At 41.2% G+C, this 22,775-nt stretch overlaps 1 protein-coding gene across 22 annotated transcripts in view; it reads left to right on the top strand.

The window, feature by feature from the left end:
* DLG2 (discs large MAGUK scaffold protein 2) overlaps nt 1-22,775 on the top strand; it is a 1,324,826-nt gene that overhangs the window by 1,226,996 nt on the left and 75,055 nt on the right. For all 22 annotated transcript variants that reach the window (XM_053925682.1, XM_053925677.1, XM_053925676.1 and 19 more), the window contains one exon: nt 22,052-22,228. In XM_053925682.1, the coding sequence (XP_053781657.1) occupies nt 22,052-22,228 (177 nt within the window). The remainder of the gene's footprint in view (nt 1-22,051; nt 22,229-22,775) is intronic.

Here is a 22,775-nt window from a genome sequence, read left to right as displayed (position 1 = left end):
TTAGCACATAGAAAATACTTTATACTTTTTCAATGAAATCACATTTTATAAATAAGAAAATGAAGGCACAGAAAGATCAAAACCTTCCCATTAATACATGGTGGTGACAAAACCAGGTTCCCTCCTTCTCTTTCTCCAACATTCTTTTCATTCTCTTGCTGCTTCTGAAAAAGAATGGGCTAAAACAGAAGGTTAAAAATGACTTAGGTAAAAAGTTTAGCTTTAAGTAGATGAGTCCATTGCAAAGAAAAGCAATGACTTGTTGAAGTCAAGTAAATATCCTACTTTGGAATTTACTTAGATGTGACTCATCTTTGTCTCCTTTAAGAGGTTGTACATGCTGAGTTTTGTAATACCTATTTACTCCAGACTTTTAATGAGTCACCCTAAGCTTAAGGATCAGATGGCTCCTTCCTGTTTATGTCTTCCTGTTCGCATTTATAGGAGGTAATGTTTTTCAATTGGAGTTGCTCTTCCTGGACAAAAAAAATCACTAGCCCTTGAGAAGAAGTCAAGATAAAGTAAATAGCCACATATTAGCACAACAATAAAACAAAGTTATGTACTTCATAGGGGTGCTGATAATGGCACTTGGTTACTTAGACACTCTTTATAGAAATTTGCATACTCTCATTTACTCCCATATAAGCTTTACCACAACATAAAATAAATTGCAAATATATTTTTGCAATTGTGTATGCCATACCCTCTGCCCTTAGCACCTAGTATAGGTGCGCAGAATGGTCTAATACACAAGCCATAACTAGAGAGCAAGAGAATTATGTCTCTAACATATTTGTGTGAGGCACTATGTTTAGCATTATATATAAACGTGTGTATGTGTGTTTGTGTAACTCTTCATAGAAACACCATGAGGTCTTCTGTACGGTCAAATATAGACAGAGCCAGAATTCAAGTCTGGTCTGCTTAGCTCCTCCACTTCCATCACATGGCATTTCAGACAGCTGAGGTCAGTAAGAAAGGTGGAGAATAGAGGTGAGATGGTCAGAAAAGACGTTGTCGGAGAAAATAACATACAAATTGGACCTTCCGACATGAGTTGGGAAAATGTGATCGAAATTAGATGGGCAGAAAGTAGGGAAATCTGCACACATCAGCTGTACCTTAGGGTACAGGGCAGGTGCCCATGGACAGGACAGAGAGCTACTGGCTGGTGTGAAAATTGGAAATTCCAAATTTATAAATTCTTCATTTATTATATAATGCCCAAAATGTGAGTTTTAAGCCACACTTCTCTTGTGTACCCTTACTCTGGAAAATTATATTTCTAGGAAAGTCATTTTGTACTAGAAATCAAAAATATCTCAGAGACTGCAACCCACTGCACTAAAACATCCTTAATTATTGGTCAAAAGGGATTGTGAAACAGAAGGGACAATATTGCTGCTGCAGAAGTTTCTCTCACTGGCTAGGAGTGGCCTACAATAGGGCATAGTGGGAACAGGCACTCTCCTCTGGACCGGAAACCAGACTACTTGAAATCCAGTCCTGGCTTCGTACTAAATACTGTATTTAAAGTCTCCTTACAGGTAAACTGTTCAATAGTATGCATGCCTATGAAATGTCCAAGTTGAACTAAACCATGTTTTCTAAGATGTGCTCTTCTAACTCATTTATCACAAATGTTTGTGAAACAGTTACATATCATATATATCCTTCTTGTAGATTCACAATGCAAATGATTACATCAAGGGCTCTCAAGTGCCCTGTAGTAAACAAACATTATTTCATCCAGCATTTAAACAGTCACTCATCAACAGAACACACTCTGGGAAGTGTGCCACTATGCACTCCACATTGAACTGGAATTCCTACCACTTCTGGAAAATTCATTTTGCTTTTAAATATGAATTATTGGTTGCACCTCTCATGTTCTTAACCTAAATTACTGAACTTTTAAGATTGCACGAGAACTTCATAAGGATCCTGGAATATTATACTGTTTTGTCTGCCTTTTTCTCCTCAATTTTATTTGTGGATGCAAATCAAAGTGTTTTATATAATTCCGAGAGTGGTGAGGTAGGGAGGAGAGGAGATATAATGTTTTGGGTTCACTTGCTGAATAACCAACTTGAGAGGTGAGTTAAGGATGCAGCTAGAAGGCTTCAGATTACAATCGGAACTAATTCCTCAGCACAATCATAGTAATACAACCTCTGATGTACCCGGCTATTGAAGGTGACCTCTGGGTTTGCAGACTCAAGATCAAATAATAGTTCAAAATGATTTAATTATTCTAGAATGAGGGATGTGTGCCAGGAACTATGGTCGTCCCTGGCGATACTATAGTCATTGACAAGGGTCCCTGCCCTGAAGGCACTCCCAGGCCAGTGGGGGAGGCTGAAAACCACGCAGGACCAGCACAGTTATGTAGATTCCTTAGATTAGAGTATGTGTGGGGTGCCGGGGCAACATGAAATAAAATTCCCTGTAGACTATGACCAAATGATATTTAGTCAAGTCCCTTTCCTTGATCAAGTTAGTTCAGAAGAAAAGAAATTGTTCTGATGATGATGATAAAGGAGTCGGCTTATGAGACCTTATGAGAGATGCAGCTACTTTACTTAACCCCTGTGCAAAGGTCATTAACCTTCTCAAGACGAGTAGACAGTGCACAGGCAAATAATGCAAACAATCTTCCACTTACATAACTTAAAAAATTTTTTTATCAAGGGGGGAGGTTAAGTCCTTCAGTAAGGTCCAAAAGCACAGGTACCAGGCTTCCTTTCATTCTATCCCTAAATTTTACCTGCCAGATAGAATTTCCTCTGAGGGATCTTAATTCATCACATCAGGTTAAAAACAAAATGGAACTTAGATCCTGGAACACAAAGTCCTCAGTTTTCAAGTGACACCTTGAGAAGAAATGAGGGGAAGAGTGGCTTGAGCAAGGCCACCCAGCTGGTCAGGGAGAGAGCTGCAAATAAGATTTAGGCCTCTGAACCCCATTCCCATGCACTCTATTCCACTTCTATCTCAAGTGTCCCAAAATGCTTGTGAATATTTGCAGTTTTCATCTATTGAATTTTATGTCTAGCTAAAATAAATTATTAGGTGAAAATTTTAAAAAAGAATTACAAACTAACACCTGACCTTGTCATAAAACAGACATTTTAAGTTTACCCAACATAGATATATCTGCCAATGATTTTATCATTGAAACTCCCAAAACATACAAATAATAGGAATATTTTACCAACTTCCAAGAATATGCTGGAACAGGTCCATGGTGAGCGATCAACAAATTCTGGCCAATAAACCAAATATCTGCCATTTGTTATGTCACATCAAAACAATGACTCATGTCACTGTCAGTTTTCTCTCAGAAGTACTGTAAAGAACGCAAATGCTAAGGAGATGGAGCAGTGCTTGAGACTAATATTGGAAGGGATAGCGAGAGAAGGGGCGTATGAATTTAGGCAGCAGTGCTGCACCAAGCCAGACACTTGGTAAACTATCTCCTTCCATCCTCGCAGTGACTCCATAAGATAAGCTCTCTTTTTTGATCAAACAAATCGTGACTCAAGCTGGACAACCTCTCCAGACTTTAATTTTCTTACCTTTAAAACAAAGATAATATAACCTATTCTCTTCTAGCGTTCTTGTGATAACTTGAAATAATGGCTAAGAACTGCTTAGCAGAGTGCCCAGCAAATAGTAGTTGCTAAGCAAAAGTAGCTTCTAATATGATTGTTACTCTCCAGTCTCCTCAAGTTTTGCAAAATGTTGTATTTTAGAATTTCTTCTGCAACTCTAAGAGAGGACACAGTGAAGCAAGAACTTTCAAAACCCTTATTTACAGCTATGTTAACATTTTCTTTATTAAGAAACTACATAAGAAGCATTAAACTCCTTTTTATTTTATTTTTTTTAACTTTCACAGCTTCAATAAAGAAATGATCAAAGAATATTTAATTTAAAACTTTCAAAGTTAAACCCAGTAGTGAGGAGTTGGGGAGAAAATGTTACTGTTACTCCTCATATGGAGAGAACAGCCTACTAGCAGGATCCTAGAGACCAAATGCTGACTAGTGAGGTGAACAAGAAATGTGAATAACTGGAGTTTGCTAGACACATTTGGTCCATGCTGACTTACCCTTGATTTCTAATTAGAAATTTTTCTAAATATGAGAAAACACCAAAGTTTTTGGAGAAAAGGAAAAACCTACTTAAACTTCACCAAGTTGTTCTCTTATTTTGCTCATTTATTCTTTCAATATACTGAAAGCACAGATTGTACTAAACTGTGCACCCAATTGCATGGAAATAATGTAAGATAATTCTATTGAAACAATAATAAAAATAAACTAATTGAACCCCATCATTTCCCTGCCCTTTAAACTTTCTTTTCATTATTCAGATAAAAGCCTTAATAGTGATCACCAGTTACACAGGCCTGTGTTTCTAGCTTAAGCTTCTTTCAGGAGTCTCAGTGAACTGAATGTCTAAACTAGTTTCTTTACCATCTAATAGTTCCTCAGGAGAGACTAGGGTGAATGACAGCTTCCCGGGCATCTGACATTTATGTGAAGATGCATGCTGGCAAGTTAGAATCTCAGTTTTATTATCTATAGAATGGGACTACTAAATCCAACTTTGCAGAGTTGCTCTGAATGTTTTTTAAAAAAATTATGTTCCTAGCACTCTGCCTTGTACTTAATACTAATTCAGTAAATGATAGCTATTTATATTATTATCATCTTTATTCTCTATTTTCTCTTCCTCATCTTCTCTGGGTCAAAGTGTATATCAAAGGGACTAAAACTGCTTATCCCATGGGGCTACCACGAGGACTGAGTAACATATGTGAAAGTGCTTTGTTAACTGTCAGCACTGTGCATTGTCCATGAAAATAATAATTAACATGCAGACTTGAGCATCCAGGAAGCCCTTACTGCTAAGCCCCAGAACAAATATTAGGGCTCTCAATCTTTGAGGAAAACTAAAATTTCCCTTTACCTGAAGAATTTCGTGAAGTCTCTTTACAATTGGCTTCTGGTGCTTGGATCTGAAGGACCGTGGGATGCAGAGCCACAGATGGAGCACAGGAGAAAGGGACCAGGCAAGAGTTCTTCACCACCAGCGCCTCACAATCACTGATAGGCAGGTTGTGGACTTCGTGTAGCCTTCGCTAGGACAGAGGACGGGCATGCATTTATGGTACCTCATGTAGGGCAAAAGAAGGATTTAAGTAAAGTTATTCTCAAGTATGGCTATAAAGACGCTGTTTTCTTTGTGATGAAACACTTCTTCCCACTTTTGATATTGCCTTTCATGGACATCCCTCCCATTCCTGATCATTCTACCCCATGGCGATGGCATTAATTAAATGATTGAAAATTTGGAGCAGAAATTGGCCTTCTGTAACCCAATCCTGTGTCTTAGAAGTAGCCCAAATCACCCTAGTTCAGTGGCTCCCCATCATCAATTTGTTTTATTTTCATTTGTACAAACAGACTTTTAAGGCTTGGTAGCACTTCCAGTACCATTCCCTACCTATCCGCAAGCACAAACTCACATAAACTTTCCACCTTTAATCTGGTTTTGACTCTCAATTCTCCATGTACTTGAACTTCTTAAAATGTAGTTATTCTCCAAGGTTACATCCCCGGCCTTCTCCTCTCTCCCATTATACTTTCACTTGACAATTTCTTCTAAGTTCATTGTATAGCAAAAACAATTTAACTTTGACTACATATAAAAAGCACAAAATAACAATGACTTAAATGTTGCTTTCTCTCTATGTACATACAAAGCATCCATGGTGGGCAGTTAGGGCTAGTAGGGCAGTACACAAATTTGTCAGGAAACTCCAGGCTCCTTCCAGCGCACTGATCTGCCGTTTCTATGCTAAGGTCCTTCTGTTTAGTGTCTAATAGGGCTGCTGGAGCACCAACCATCACATGTGCTTTCCTAAAAGCAGAAGAAGAATATGACCTCTTCCTATTAACTAAGGGTACCATATACCATTACTGCTTACATGTGTCAGATAGTAGTCTCATGGATATACAATAGATAGATACAATAAAATATAATTTGCATCATTTAGTAATGGCAGCATACTTGGCTACAACTTGGGGTTCTAGTAATTTGAGAGAGAAAGGGAGGGGATCAAACATGGCTTCAGTGATCAGAGCTGGGCTAATAACTTATATCTATCTCTTCTTGACTTGCTCATAAGTGTAAATTCTCATTTCCAACCCCATGCTTTACTTCTCCGCTGACTGACCATATGCAAAACAAAATTAAGTCATTCAATTTATGCATAAAGGAATGAATAGCTACTATTGTCCTCAAGTTTGCCCATACACACAACAGGAATAGTGAAATTTTCAGACTAAGGTTCTTTACATACAGAATGACACCCAGTCTCCTCATCTGGCCTTTCAAATTCTTCCGTATACTGTCCTTCATCTACTTTTGAAGCTTCATTTCCCACCATGCTCCCAAGCAAACTCAGTCATCTCCAGGGGATCTGAATAGTGCATAATTCTCTAAACCCAAACAAAGCATTCTTTTATAACTTCATACTTTTGTTCATTCTCTTTCCTCACCCTCTAATGCTCTTTGTACTTTCATCTTTTTTGGCCAAGTGATATGCATTCCTCAAGGTTGGCCATGAATGTCACCTTTTCCAGTCTGGTAATTGGAACTAGTGTTACTCTTCCTTCAGTTTGCTCAGCGACATGTTGTTCATCATTCTTGTATGCACCCCTTACATTGTGCCTTGTCCCGCAATTATTTGTGTGCATGATGATTTGATTTTCCCACACTAGACTAGAATCTCACTGATGGAGGAGGTCAGGTTTTATGCACACATAGAGCACTGGCTGTTTACATGTAGTAAGTGGTTAACTCATGTATGATAAATGAATGCATGTTAACATGAAAGTAGGCACTTTAGTTAAACAGTCATCTCCTGAGACCTAAGGATGTGATCCTCCTTTCTGAGAGAAAAGGTGTCTGCAAAGGCAGACATACAGTGAAGAGCCCAGATATGAGAGACAGACAAACGTGGAATTAGTTTTGAACTCTGTCAGTTACCTGCAAGGTGACCATGGTCAAATGATTTAATATCTGTGGACCTCATTTTTTAAATTTGTAAAATGGAGAGATTAATAGCAAATTCACAGTGTTCTCATTACTCAATGCAAACATATGCAAAGTGCCTACTCAGTGGCCAACCAATGGCAGGTGCTCAATAACTATTCCTTGCTCATTTCCTCCTCCTCTTAAATCCCATACTATCAGATAATAGATAGACTAAAACATCTTTACCTGGAAAATATATATAACTGGTGTTTTCCTGTCATATTTTTAAAAAGACTGACAGAAGACAACTAAAATAAAAAAATTCTTTAAAAACTTCTAAAAGTCTTACCAAAACAATATTACTGGAGGGCTTCTGGTCAAGATGGAAGTGTAATTAATGCAGTACTCGAGTCCTCCCACAACCACATCAAAATTACAACTAAACTATAGAACAACCATCATTCAAAACTACTCGAAATCTAGCTGAACAGAAGTCCTATAACTGAGCATATAAAGAAGAAGCTACATCAAAACTGCTCTTTCCCAACTTCTTGGCCCATATAGGGCTACCACAAAATGTGTTACATCAAATGACACCTGAGACTAAGAATGCAACAGTAGCTTCCACTAAAGCCAGTTCATCACATTTACAGTGCTGTAAGACAGAACTTGGATAATAAAGTCACTTCAACACAAGCCTTATGCTTGTGACCAGAGTGACTTTGGACAGGAAAAACCTGTGAAGATTCTGGAGGCCTGCCAGAGAGGCGTTGAACTTCAGTACAAACATCATCTCCTGCTGCTCCCTTGAAATCACTGAAAAGGATCATTTGGATGGAGCTGTACTTTACCTAGGTTTCAGGAAAAATTGAAGGAAAATGAGATTTTCTTAGACAAATGTCAAGAGAAAATAACCTACTTCAAAAAAATGCCTATGTGATAAAAGATGACTTTATTGGAAACAACCTAGGTGTCCATTACTAGACAAATGGACAAAGAAAATGTGGTATATATAAATACAGTGGGATATTATACAGCAATAAAAACAATAAAATCTTGCCATTTGCTACGACCTGGATGGACCTAGAGGGTATTAATGCTAAGTAAGATAAGTCAGACAGAGAAAGACAGAAAATGCGTGGTTTTACTTACATGTGGAATCTAAGAAAACAACCAAAAACAGATTCATAGCAAAAGAAGACCAACAGGATAGTTGCTAGTGGGGGATGGCGTGGAAAGAGTGGAGGGAAATAAAGTCAATAATATTGTAACAACTACGTACAGTGTCAGATGGTTACTAGACTTATGTTAGACTTATTGTGGTGATCACTTTGTAGGTATATATTGGGCTGGCCAAAAAGTCCATTATATTTTTTCCATAAAACAAAAGACACATTTCTTCATTTTTGCCAATAACTTTATTGATTGGATATTTTGAGTATGTCAGCTATCTCCTGCTATTGGTTTCTTGTGGGTAGAGGACAGGGATGCTGCTAAACATCTTCCAATGCATAAGATGACCCCACAGCAAAGAATTATTTGCCCAAAATGTCAATAGTACCAAGAAACTTCACAAACCACTTTTGACACATTTGACCAGTCACAGCACGTTCTCTATACACTGCACAAATCTTTTTTGCATTTCAATAGCTTTTTTACCTTTTTTAAAATAATAGCTCTGGCTGGTGTGGCTCAGTGGATTTAGTACTGGCTTGTGAAGCAAGGGTCACTGGTTCAATTCCCAGTCAGGGCACATGCCTGGGTTGTGGGCCAGGTCCCCAGTAGGAGGCATGGGAGAAGCAACCACACATTGATGTTTCTCTCCCTCCCACCCCCTCTAAAATAATAAATAAATAGATAAATAAATAAATAAAATCTTTTTAAAAATTCAACCCTGGCTGGTGTGGCTCAGTGGATTGAGTGCCAGCCTGGGAACCAAAGGGTTGCCAGTTTGATTCCCAGTCAGAGCAAATGCCTGGGTTTCAGGCCAGATCCCCAGTAGGGGGTGTGCAAGAGGCAACCTCACATTGATGTTTCTCTCCCTCTCTCCCTCCCTTCCCCTGTCTAAAAATAAATTAATTAAATCTTTTTAAAAATTAAATAATAAAACATAACATACTGAAAATGTGTATTTTCTTCCATCTCTAATATTAAAATGGCTGCACAAAAATTCACCAGTTTTGATGTTTTTTTTTAATGTGCACTACAATGACAGCTGTCACAATACAATCTAACAAAATTGTTTTGAATGAAGTTAAAGACAACTAAGCACTACTAAAGCCATCGTACCAAAAAAATGTAACAGACTTTTAGGTCAACCCAATAAATATTGCATCGCTATATTTTATTCATCACTAAATGTTGAAACTAATGTAACTAATATAATATTGTATACTAACTATACTTAAATGAAAAAAAGAGATAAAAGCAAAAGGCAAATACTTTTAAAACTTACCAAAAAAAGAGGAAAAAATTACCCGATATTCCATTTTTTTAAATGAGGTGATTAATGTTCTAGGCATTTATATACAGATGGATAAACTATACCTGGTTTAATTATACCAACAGATATAAGTTGATAAATAAATTTATAAAATTTGATCATATTTTACATGGAATTTTTAAGTTGTTTTAATTCATCAAAGGAGTAGAAATGTAAAACAGGTCCCTTGAATTTTAGAAAATGCAATTGGAAATTATTTAAAGCCACTAAAAGAGTTATTTATTAAATGCATCAGATATTGAAAGCAAAAGAAGTTGAGAGAAGAAAGACGGAGACAGAGCGCAAAGAAACCCAGCAGTCAGTGTGGACGAAGGGACTACCACTAGAGCCACTTCAGAGAGCTTTTTTGACTTTCCCTAGAAATTGCAAAAGCCCACGTCTCTATGGACAATCAAGCAAGTTACTTCGCTCAAATACATATTTCTCTCCCTATTTCATAGATTCCATATCCTCCCTCACTCCATGTTAGTAACTTTATCTTCCCTAACTGATTAAATAAAATTGAAAACAACCCCTCCTGGATTTTCCTTCCTGCCAGAATTGATCTAATCTGTCCTAGGCAATGAGCCTCTTCCTTGCCAAACCGTCTACCTTGATTTACTTCACAAGTTGGTTCCCTTAGGATGCTCACCCATCTGTAAAATGAGAGAAAGCCTGCTCCCCACTATCCCAAATTACCACTCTGCAGGGCATTTCTTCAAAACCCAATACCTGCTTTCTTTTGGCAAATTCTATGGGAATCAAGCATTCATCTTACCTAAGTATTCCACTGCCAGCTGCAGATATGCCTGAAACTCAATGATGAAATACCTCTGAGCAACTTAAGCCTGTTTTCAGGTTTCATTTATCATTTCTAAACTTTGTCTCAAGACAAGAAACACACCCTCCAAATGAATGGCCAGGAGGCAAAGCCTAGAGGATTACTATTTCTGTGAAACGTGTATCAAATATCGCTGTTAAATCTGAGGTGATACTAGGTTCCTAAAGACAGATGATATTCCAGCTTTACAAGTTATTGCTCAGAGCTTGGATCCCAGACCTTTCCTTTTCTCTGTGGCTTAACCCCTGGCACTGTCGGGAGAAGCTTGGGATCTTGCAGAGCATGAGATCTGGCCAGTCCAACAGAAGTGGGCGGCTGCAGGAGACTGTCACACTCATCGTTCAGAGTGGGCAGCCTTTGGTTTCCTCTACAGGTTGTACTGCTTCTACTGTTGTATTTTACAGATGAGGCACCAAAGAGATAAAGTAATGTCCCCAAAGTCACACAGCCTGGGTTCTAAATTCAGTTCAGTTCAATTTAGCTTCTTGTTTGAGAGCCTTCTCTTCTGTGCTCAGTGTGAAAGATACAGAGTTGAATGAGACGTTCTCCTAACCCTCGGGAACTGAGCAGTTTAGAAAAGTAGACCTACAGGCGACTCAACTAAAGTGTAGCCTGCTAAGTGCAAGAATAAGACCATGTGCCAGGTAGCAACCTAGCACAGAGGAGGGAATGGGTGGCCCTCTCTGGATAGGCTTAGGAGGGGTTCCCAGAGAAACTCAGGAGCTCCAAAAAATGGATTGAAATCTGCAGAACGATTTTATGCTGATTTCTATTTAGTCAATGCTTCGACTTTTTAAACAACGTTAAGAAAAACTCTTGCCTGAAAAATTCCATCTGCACTGTGTGAGTTGTGGTAAGGTGTGTCTGAGAGAAGGGAAGGGGTTCCATGGCCCAGCTCATGTGCAGGCTTCCAAGGAGAGGGAGGAAGGGAAAGAGGCTGAGGGAAGAAAGCTGAGTCTGCAGGATGTGAGATTACTATATTACAGAGGTGGTTCCCATTAGGAAAATGCCTAAAGGATGCCCCTGCTCAGGCGGGTGGGGTGGGCAAGTGTGCTACCACCTGTCCGATATCAGTTCCTTTCTGAACACCTGAGGAAGGTTCCTGCTCTATGACCTCACAGCACCCCATTCTAATTCCTGTGATAACACACATAGCATTCAATTTTAACTATATTTAGGGAGGGCCTTTGCCCTGGCTCTTCCTTCTTCCTAGAACACTTGCCTCGGGTGCCTGGATGACTCCCTCACCTCCTTCAAGCCTGGCCTTGATGTCTCTTTCTCAGTGAGTCCTACTTTGACCACCCCACGTAAAAATGCATCCTCACCACCGCTACAACTCTGCCCCATCTCAAAGTCCTGGCCCCTCTTCTCCTGCCCTCTTTTTAACTTTTCCATAGCAATGATCAACCCCTAACCTATTATACTATTTACTTACTCATTATGTTTATTCGTTATTGCCCATTTCCTCTCACTAGAATATAAGCTGCATGGAGGCAAGAATTTTTGTCTATTTTCATTCACTGATAGGCCCCAAGCTCTTAGAATTGTCATTGGTAGGTACATACTCGTACTCTATAACTATTTGCTGAATGAGTAAATGAGTGAGTAGCTGAATGAATATACTTCTTACCTATTCTCTCCATCAAACACTATGCTCCATGAGGACAGGAAGCAAGCCTCTTGTTCCCTGCTGAGTCCTCCACAAATAACAGTCATTGGCACATTGTAGACACTCTGGAAATAATACTGCATTTAATATTTCAATGACTGTTATCACTTATCCATATATGGGAGTTAAATCGCATGCTAAACTCAGTGTTTTCACCTGGGTGAGGAAGGAGCCCTCTTCTGTCCTCTCTCTCCACCCTCGTTCAGTAGGTAAGAATGGGAGCCTTTATCTCACACATGTGAGATTTTGAGGCAAAGTTTCCCTTAATTCCAGATCTTCTCTTGCCTCTAGTTTCCACCCAGTTTCTAAAAATGTATGGACGAAAAAAGAATACAACCCCAGTATTGCAGGAGCTGAAGTGGTTGTCCCGCAGTCTGGTTTTGTGGTAACCCACCGCTAAGGATTTGGAGTAGTTGTGTGAAATGTTCTTGGATGTGTTTCACCTCTTTTTTATATGCTTGTGAAAGAAGTGATCGTTCTCCAACACCCCTTCCAAGCCAGGCATCATGCAGGCTGATATCACTTATTTATGCTTAGTGAGTAACAATGGAAAAAAGCTATGGAATTTACAGGGAGGAAATTTAGATATGACTCAGTTGACAAATTTGAGCACCAGCTGGGTTTCTAAAGCTCTTGGATATGTAAATCTCATAAGGAGTCTGTTGGACAGACGTTCTTGCCCCTCATTCTGCACCTTTGGAGACCCAGGTACAGAAATGAATGTCATACAGCTGTTTCAGTGGCAGGGCCACTGCTTGAACACAGGACTATGTGATGTCTATGCCCCATGATCTTTGCATGAGTTTTCTATATATATATTTAAAGGTTTAAATGATAATCGTGTGTCAGCAACAATGAAATTCCATATCAGGCTATTTATTTCTTCTTTTTCTGCACTGCAAGGTCACTACTACTTTGTGGCAGTAAGACACTAAAGAGTGAATGCCAAATCTTGGTCTACATTCTTAGCTCACATCAGAAATAAAAGGCTGCAGTCAGGGATGTGTCAGCCTTTCTGAAATATCTTGATTAATATACTTGATTGCGTGATCAACAAGGCTGGAACATATGAGCTTTTATAACTGTCATAAAACCTGGGCTCTTCATCCTGGACATGGTCCTCCTTCCATATTTCATTTCCTGAGTGTCCAGCTGATGGCATATAGGGGAGCAATGATTTTAAGATGATTGATCATTTCAACCTCAGCCAGCCCTGGAACTTGAAGCATTGTTCGCCCTGGTCTGATGAGCCCTGCCTGGGCAGGTTCAGATTTGCCTCGGCCTCCCTGGGATGGGGAAGGGGGTGGGGTGGAGGGCTGTCTGTCAGCGCTTCAGTGTAAAGCAGCGGAACTGATTGCTAGGACACCCTGAGAGAGAAGGCAGGCTGCAGTAGGCTCTGTCCCTGGAGACTCGGATGATGAGTTGTCTGAAATGATCAACACACAGGCCTCTGGACATGCACAGTCGGCTCATACCATGTCCCTCAGGGAGCCGGAAGCACTGGAGACACAAGAGAGGCTGAGAGAGAGAGGGTTGCTGCCTCTGGAAGTGATGCTTCTTCCCCAATTATAATCAAAATGCCGTAGCCGCAAAAGGCCCAGGCCATGAGGACCTGTGGCTGGTGCCCAATTAGTTCTATCTTCCATCATGACAGTGATGGCCTGATTCCTTGGGCACAATACAAATTGACGTTTTCCCAACACCCTCCTAACATGAAAGGAAACAGTCTGGAATGATGAGAAGAGCATTTTTGCAATGCACAAATCTGACGTACAAGGTTACTGATGATTAAATGACATAACTCACGTGATACCACAGTCTATGGCACATAGTGCATTTTCCCTTCTATAAGCTGGGAACGGGGCTTGCATTATAAGGGGTATCTTTTGAATTACAGATAATAAATACCTAGAACAGTGCCTGAAATGTGAAGTCTACTGTGTGCTCAGTAATCGCTCAGTACACAACAGCATCTTGGCCAGTGGCCTCAGCAAGGATTGAGGGAGGCCAATGTGTTCAGATTCACTGAGACTGATTTGCTCGTGGCTTTAAGCACCCTTTTCACTGGGCATAATTCATTATTGAAATAAATGGGATAATAAGTGGCCCTGCTAGATCTCAATGATCCTGGACGTGATGACTCCTCCACAGGGGTGTGGATGTTATGCTTCCTCCAGGAGCTGTGAGGAGAAATCAGCTCAGAGCTGTGGTTCCCTCCACCCTGAATGAGTACGTTCTGACTTGGGAGACTGGAGGTCTGGACTGTTGCACGTAGGTTCTCCTCTCCCAGGAAAGTCAGGAAAGGCCGTGCTGGATGCCGCTCAGGCCTTCCTTACCCATTGTTTCCTACTGCCTAGGCCTTTACAGGAGAGAAAATAGACTGTTGTATTCCAGGGACTGCCCTGTGATAGTATCGGTAGCAGACTGCATAACAGAAAACAACTTTTATTGGGCATCGGCTATGTGGTACACTCTGGAGATGGGAGGAATTACGCCTTCCCCACTTCCATGCTAGAACCAACTAGAATTTGCAAATGTTAAAAATCACAATACAGGTTTACAGAAGAGCATATGAGAGGAGCAGTTCTGGGACTGATGGATGACAGAGACTGACTTTCACAATGCAGACAGAATCCTATGAGACATATATTGATAACAGCCACATGGAAAGTTACCTCATTTCCCCAAAGTGTCTTGCAGGACAAAGGCATAGAGCATGGCAGCTGAAACATACCTTAGATTTTGGCCTGCTAATTATATACAAGCTGAAGCCCACAGAGATTAAGTAACTCACTCAAGATCACACAGCAAGGTTATGTCGATGCTAGAACTGGAACCCTGCTCTCCTGGCGCCATCCAAGGTTCTTCCTACTTCCAGGTTGCCTTCTCTGCTTTTGAAACACTTACTTATCAGATTTATAAGTGGGTGAACGAATGCTTTTAAGAAGAGAAAACAACTGGAAATTGATCATTTATAAAGTAAGAGCAGCTACAGTTCAGATCTGTTGCTCCCAGTCCCACATCCTCCTCATGGAAAAGTGTTTGAGAAAGTTTACTGTACATGCATTTTTATACCATATTTTTATATCATATTTATATCATATGCATTTTTATATCATATTTAAAAGACAGCATATTACATGCTCCCTGCAATACTTATAGAAATAACTTTCACTCATCTCTGGAGTATGGAATGAGTAAAGTAAAAAAAAAAAAAAAAAACCTGTCAGTTGGCAGTTTTTGTGAAAATGATTTTCCTATGTCACCTCATTGAATCTTTGCAAATATACTGAGATTTAGGAATGATTAAGCCCATTTCATAGACAAATTAAAACTCAAATGAGTCGACTGATTTTTCTCAGTGACACTCAGGAAGAGATGGACTCACTTGAATGTGTGTCTTTATTCCAGTCTCTATGCATTTTCAACTATCCAGAGCCACTTACAATGGAACATAACCCTTCCAAGCCAGGCACAGTGGGGTGGAGCCGAGAGCAGAGTTTATCTAGCTGCTTTTGTTCATTCTCCTGCTGCAGGGGAAGGAGGGGACCAAGTTTCCTCCCATCAAGCAGAGGTCCCATCTTCAAAAGACAGGAAATTGAGTTGAAGCACTCTGCTTCTTGGATCTTAAAGTTGTCATGGAAACAGAGATTGCTCCAGCCCAAACAAGTTCACAGCACAGGAGAGAGTAATTTGCTGGTTCATTTGTTCCTTTATAAATGCATTTGCAAAGACTGGACCTGGGAGCTTCTGACCTTCAGCAGCTTCTGATCCAGCAGAGAAGAGACACATTCCCAGGCTTGAATGGGCTTCCCAAGGGAGGAGCACGCAGACTGCTTTGCAGCTTAAAATAAGGGGAAGGCTGCTTCTTCCGTATATCAGTTTCCTCATCAGAAAATTGGGACAATAATATTTATCTCATAGGGTTTTTGTGAAAACTGGATAAAGTATAAATGTAAGAAACTAAAGCCTTAGGTTCTTTATCTGCAAAGTAGAAATAATCATACCTATATCTCAAGCTATTTACAGGGATTCAATAAGATGACATCAGGGAAAGAAAAGGTACTTTGTGTGTGGTAGGACCAATAATAGGTACTCAGTAGGTCGTTATTACTGTTGAAGACTAGTTTTTATTCCAAACAACATTTCAGAGGTGTCCTTTGCCTTCTACCTGCCCTCTATTAATAATCACGTCGTTTCTTGTCCCCTGTTACTAGTTTCCTCTTACTGCCTTAACAAATTACCTTCCTCCATCTCCAGACCCAGCAATGGCAGTCTGGTCCTTCTCATGCTGCATCTCCCTGACCTATTCTCCTGCCTTCTCTTCTGTGGTTAAGGACTCCACTGGCCCCACCCAGATAATCCTATATAATCTCCCCGTCTCAAAACCCTTACCCCTAATCACATCTGCCAATCTCTTTTGCCATATAAAGTAACATATTCACAAGTTCTGGGGAGTAAGGTGTGGACATCTTTGGCAAGAGGGGTTGGGGGGCTATTCTTTCTATGATATCCTGGACAACCATGACACACATCAAGTAATTTTACCTGTTTTTAGGGGCACTGTCCCCGTGAGTTCTCTCCACTCTTGGCATCCTGCTAGGCCAGTCTCAAAGTGGTTCAGCCACAATCGATAATCTGACTAACATGGAGAAAAATACTATTATGACCCAGTCTAACTAAGCCCAATAGAGAGTGTGGGTGTTTTGGGTTGGAGAGGGTTACTTGCAAAAACACATGGGTTGGTGTAGCAGGAAGTCCACAGGCCTTGCAGTAGCAGACGGGTTTTGAGTTGAGTCCTGCCCCACCACTTGGTAGCTGGTGTGACTCTGGATGTGTTGCTTGAATTATCGGAGGCTACATTGTCTCGTCTGTAGTACAGAACTAATAGATGGATTGCTAGGCTTTTGTGAACTGCATGTGCACTTAATAAACCACTCATGCCTCCTGGAGTCTAGTGCATGGTGTTATTATTAATGTGATCCTCAAATCACAATATCCTTGCACATGTGGTCCAAGTACAATGTTCCTAATAGAGGATTCCAAGCTGGATTTAGATTCAGACACATCTACCTGAATTTGAATCCTGGTTCTGCCACATACTAGCTTTTTTCATTTAGCTCTTTGAGCCTCATTTCCTTTAAAATGAGATCAAAAATGCTCACATGGCAGGATTGCTGTCAGAACTAATTAAGTGAAATCCATTCCGCGTTGGTGTTGGGCACTTTGCATTCATCATCCATTGTTGTGTGTCTATAACAATCTTTTGAGTTACTGTCATCATCGCTATCATGAATGAGGGAATGGTCATTTGTGGTTAAGAGGCCATTTGAGAAGTTAAGTGACATACCTCCTGATATTCACAACTGGGAATAGCAGAGTTGGGACTTAAACCCAGGTCTCTTCTCTCTCCAAAGCTTGGCATATAACCCATATGATGTCTTCCTACCCAGTAAGTTGAGTAAAACAATGAATATAGCATCGTTAGCATGTTGTGGACACTTAATAAACACAGTTTCAATCAGGTACCCGAGTATCTCACAGCCACATTTGCCAGCCTCAGGATGGGCAGCTTTGCTCTTCCCTTACTAGACGTCCCTGGTTGGCAAGGGGCCACCACACATGGAAACGCAGGAGGGGCAGGAGGGATGCAGAGCCATTGCATTATTCATGACTAATTCTACTTGTCTAATGGACTTGTTAAAAGCACCCTGGGTGGGAAGTGTGCGTCTTAATGGCATTTTATCAAAGTTTCTGTGATGAATTAGCACATAAAGCAAATTAAAAACAGCTTATCGCTTTTTAAATTAGGTGATGGGGCATTGGAGCATTTTTCCCAGACGTGAAGATCCATTAATATCCGAAAGAGCCAGAAACTGCCGGAATGTGTCAGCTGCTTGTTTTCAGGGACCCGACAAGTCTGAATCAGTGTAATCGTAGAGGGTGAGATTGTCCGAGACAAACAGCACTCATAGAAAGAGTGTGTTACTGAGCTCCTTCCTCAAGAACACCAACTGCTGAAGGCAAGAGTGGGAAACCTCCCCTCAGGGATTCCTGGGAACAGAATGGAACACAGCGAATGAGTGTTTGCCCTGGTGGGGACCTCTGGGAACAGTCTCTACTCCCCTCCTCTGACACTTGGGGATGCTGGGGCTTTAGAGAAGTAGGACTTTTGAAGGTCATCTGAAACATTTCCACAGACGGGTATGGAGGATCCGCTTAGTGTCTAGTGCTACACTGGGTCCTGAGGGTACAGGCTTGTTTTAGATGTCTGTACAGAGTCCCAGGACAGCTATGCCAAGTGGCATCCAGATCCCCTGATTCAAAGATCAGTACATTTTTCAAAATAACTATTACAATAGTAATAATAACTAAAATTTGCGCACTCATTAGTGCTAAGTTGGTATTGCAATATTTTACATATATTATTTCATTTAACCCTCAGCTGCTGTAATTCCTATGCCAGTTTTACCATTAATAAATTTGAAGCCCAGAGAGGTTAAGTAACTTGTTCAAGGTCACACAGTTTAAAAGTGGCACATCCAGGCAGTCTGATGTTAGAGCCTGCTTCTTAGCTACCACCTCCCAGCTTTCCTAATGGCATTTCTACCTCCACTTGCTACATTTTGCATCCAGAAGGAGCCTGGAGCCCACAGGAGCTTTAAGGACTTTTAGGATAAGAAACACTGGAATGAGAACTGAACAGTAAAGAAACTGCAGGGATTTGGAGGGGAAGAGGAGGCAAACTGCAAAGGGAAGGTCAAAGGTTCCTGGTGCTGCTAAATTGTGAGCCTGGCCAGAAGGTGGCAGGCTGGGAAATTGAACCTGATAATGAAGTGGGCAAGAATGTGGCTTTTCAAGTCAAGCAGACCTTACTGTAGATTCACATGTATACATGTGGCCTGGGGCAGGTCCCTTAAATTCTTGAGTCTCCTTTCCTCACCTGTAAAACAAACACAAGTTTTAACCCTTAGGGTTGCTGTCAAACAGACAATGGATATGAAGTGTCAGGCCTCCTGACATGGGCATTTGTATGGGTGTCCATGGAGGTTACCATCTCCGTCACCTTGTGACCACCTCCACCACCTCCCAGACTGAGGAGGGGCAAGGTTAAAAGCATTGAGCTGGGACTTGGGATCAGGGGACCCACGCTCCATTCCTGGGTTCTGCCTCTAAGCCACGTATCCTGGGGTTAATCAGTGGCCCTTGCTAGATGTATCCCTCGTCTATGGAAAGGGATAGCACTGTGTTCATCATACCTGCTTTGTAGGGTTGGACTGAGGCACAAATGAGGTAGTGTACACGAATGTGATTTCCAATCTGTAGAATGAGCGTTGGGGGTCCCCAGGACAGCTCACTGGGAGGGCTCATAGGCCTCAGCCTCATCACACTCATGACTGATTTGTTACCAGGAAAGGATTCACAACTAAATCAGTGCAGGAAAGGAGCGTGGACCACAGTCCAGAGGGAACTGGGTGCAAGCTTCGAACAGTCCTCTCCCAGGGGAGTCACACAGGACATGCCCAGTTCTTCCCGCAGCAAATGGTGACCACAGGCGTGCAATACTGTCTGCCAGGGAGGCTCCTGAGAGAACTCAGGGTCCAGGGTTTGTACTGGGGGCTGGTCACATAGGCTCCTCTGCCTGGCACAGCTCCAGACTGCCGGGGAAAAGCAAGTGTTCAACACAACGTTATTGTTTGTACAGTCCAGGCACAGGGAGCGATTTTGACTAGAAAATGGTGAGAAACTTCCCAAAATCTAAGTTCCCAGATGTCAGCCAAGGGCCACCCTTGCAAGCAGGCCTTTTTAAAGATGGCAACCTCAGGACTGCTATGTTAGCTACGTTTTGCACAGAGTAGCATTTGTAGAAAGGATTTTTATGAATAAGCACGCAAAAGGAAAGGGGGAAATAATAACAATAACAACAACAGTTCATAGGACTGATTGTCACTGTGTGCCCGTCACTGTTGTGCATGTTTTCTCTGCATTGGCTCATGTAACATTTCATCCACGCAACTCCTTGATGGAGATACTGTTATCACCACCGTGTTTTATGTATGAGGGAGCTGAGTCCTAAAAGAGGTTCAGTAGCTTGCCTGGATGTCCAGCAATATAACTAGTAGGAAGTTATAGGACCAGAGTACAGCCCTGACAACGTGGCCCCTCAGTCTATATTCTTTTTTTCTTTTAATCCTCACCTGAGGATATGTTTTTATTGATTTTAGAGAGAGAAGAAGGGACAGAGAGAGAGAAAAAACCTGCGGTGTGACAGAGAAATATCAATCAGTTGCCTCCCATGTGCACCCCAACCAAGAATCGAACCTGCAACCTTTTGGTCTATGGGACAATGCTCCAACCAACTGAGCCACCCGTCCAGGGCCCTCAGTCTATATTCTTAACCCCTATATTACACTCTGCTACACTGCACCTACTGGGGGCTGCGTGCTTTGTATGTGCTATTTTATTAATGCACGCAACAGTTCTGTGTGAATATAGTTATTGGACTAATTGTGCATTAAAAAAAATCCTGTGGGTCAGGAATGTTCATTTATGTCCCATCGCCCCACCAGAGAAGTGACAGTGTCTAGAGTGTGTCTCTGCCCTCTCCCAACCTGGGTTTTCCTGGCAGGGGCTTTGTGGAAACTTTTGGTAGGGAGCATGCAAATGGTCAAGGTGGAAATGAGTCATTCTGGGGTCTGGGACCTAGAAACTCCCCCCATAGTTCTTATGTGGAGACAGCGTTAATGGAAAAAGGGGTTGTGTTGAAGTAATTCAACTTTCCCTGCATTATTTCAGAGCTTTAGATGCTGTCTTTAGCTCTTTTTGGTTCCCATGACAGCAGATGTGATATTTCTTTCATGAGGAAAAAAAAAAAGAAGAAGAAAGGAAAAGAACCACACTCGGTCCTCGGTGATATTAGAAAATCTGTTTCCCAGATCCAGCTAATTTTTCTTGCACAGTGCTTATGCTCTAGGGAAATTCTTAGAATGGAATCAAAAGGGGATAAACAGGGAGATGACAAAATCTGCTTCTCCAGAGGAGTTGTACGCTGTGGGTGTGGAGGTGGTTTGTGAGAGGGGTGGTACACGAGGAGGGGGCAACATAGGGCCTGAGACAAATAGTCAGCATCTGAAGGCAACAGCTGGTTGGTTTTAAGGTCTCAGTCATCATTCATCATTTTAAATCTGCTTCCAACTCCCTCACCCCACCAGTCATACACGACATGTGCTGGGCTTTGCGAGGCTAAGCAAATGCTTTTTGGTGGGGACAGCATGATGCACAAAAGCAAGAATTACCATTCAGACTGACAACTGCAATGATGAGGTAGGCTCAGCGTTCTATGGAAGCAAAAAGATTTGCCTTGTTCATGTAATTTTGACACACACACATAAACATGGGTGTACGTATTTGTATTATTGTATTTTAAGCATGTGTTCATGTCATTATATTAGCTTCTGCAACCACACAATTTCTGTAATGGTCCAATATTCCAGTTGAGTGGAAGGATTACAGTCCCCTGTGCGTGGACATTTATTAAGTTGTTACCATTCTTCCCTATTATAAAGGAAAGAGTTCTACAGACTGACACATCTGAGAGGATTTGTTCATAACACACATATTTTATCCAGAAATATGCCCATGTTTCTCTTCAATATTTCTTTCTTTTTAGTGATTTTAAAAATTTGACTGTAGTGGGAGGGGAAAATATCTTCATTAGGTACGAACCTGTCTTTGCCACCTCCTATCATCACCTTGTCACAAATGATTGTCTCCAAGAAAAGTACCCCAGTTTCAGGGGTCTATAAGCTCGGCCTGCATCCACCAAGGAGAAGTGAGAACTAACCTCAATCTGAACAAAACAATAGGAAAGTGGACCACAATTTGGGAGTTAGTCCTAGAAGACGGACGATGGGTTCTCAGGGCCAGAGCGAATAATCCAGATGATGAATCCTAAATCTGTGCTCCAGGGATTCCTAAGGATGCCTTCTCTTGTTATTTCCTCCAGAGCCATGTTCGACTATGACAAGAGCAAGGACAGTGGGCTGCCAAGTCAAGGACTTAGTTTTAAATACGGAGATATTCTCCATGTTATCAACGCCTCTGATGATGAGTGGTGGCAAGCCCGGAGAGTCACGCTGGAGGGGGACAGTGAGGAGATGGGGGTCATCCCCAGCAAACGGAGGTAAGAATGCCTTTTCCCTTTCAGAGCTTTGCTTTTCAGCTATCCAGGGAGTGGAGATGAGGAAAGATGAAGATGTGGCCAACTGTTCACAAAGCATCGATTTGAGAGGGATAGTCAGTCTGCAGGAAAATTGCTAGTGGTGGCAGGTGATGTGCATTAATACTCTGACTTTGTATTAGGGTTTTGCTGAAACTGGTGGTTGTGATAAGGTTGTGATAAAGGAAGAAAGAGGATCTGCTCACACTACCTTCCAAAAACTTTTGCCAGCACTCATATTTTCAAGATTATGCTTACCAGCTTGTATGCTGACTTACAAACTCTAAGGGCATAGTCCAAAGATTCAAAATTTAATACATAGTTCCATAAAAAGGCCAGGTAAAAGTCAAATAAAGTAGATTGTTTACTACACGAAGGCCCTGGCTCTCTATTGAAGGAAATAAACTAGACACCTCCATTCCAAGTTCAGAGGCTTGGGATACGAGATGTCAAATGTCTGGTGAGGTTGAAAGACTGGTTGTACACTGCTTTTCATCTTTTAGTTACTCCT

This window comes from Desmodus rotundus, chromosome 5 (assembly GCF_022682495.2).
Source record: "Desmodus rotundus isolate HL8 chromosome 5, HLdesRot8A.1, whole genome shotgun sequence".
Classification (NCBI taxonomy): domain Eukaryota; kingdom Metazoa; phylum Chordata; class Mammalia; order Chiroptera; family Phyllostomidae; genus Desmodus; species Desmodus rotundus.
This window is presented reverse-complemented; position numbering and strand designations above follow the sequence as displayed.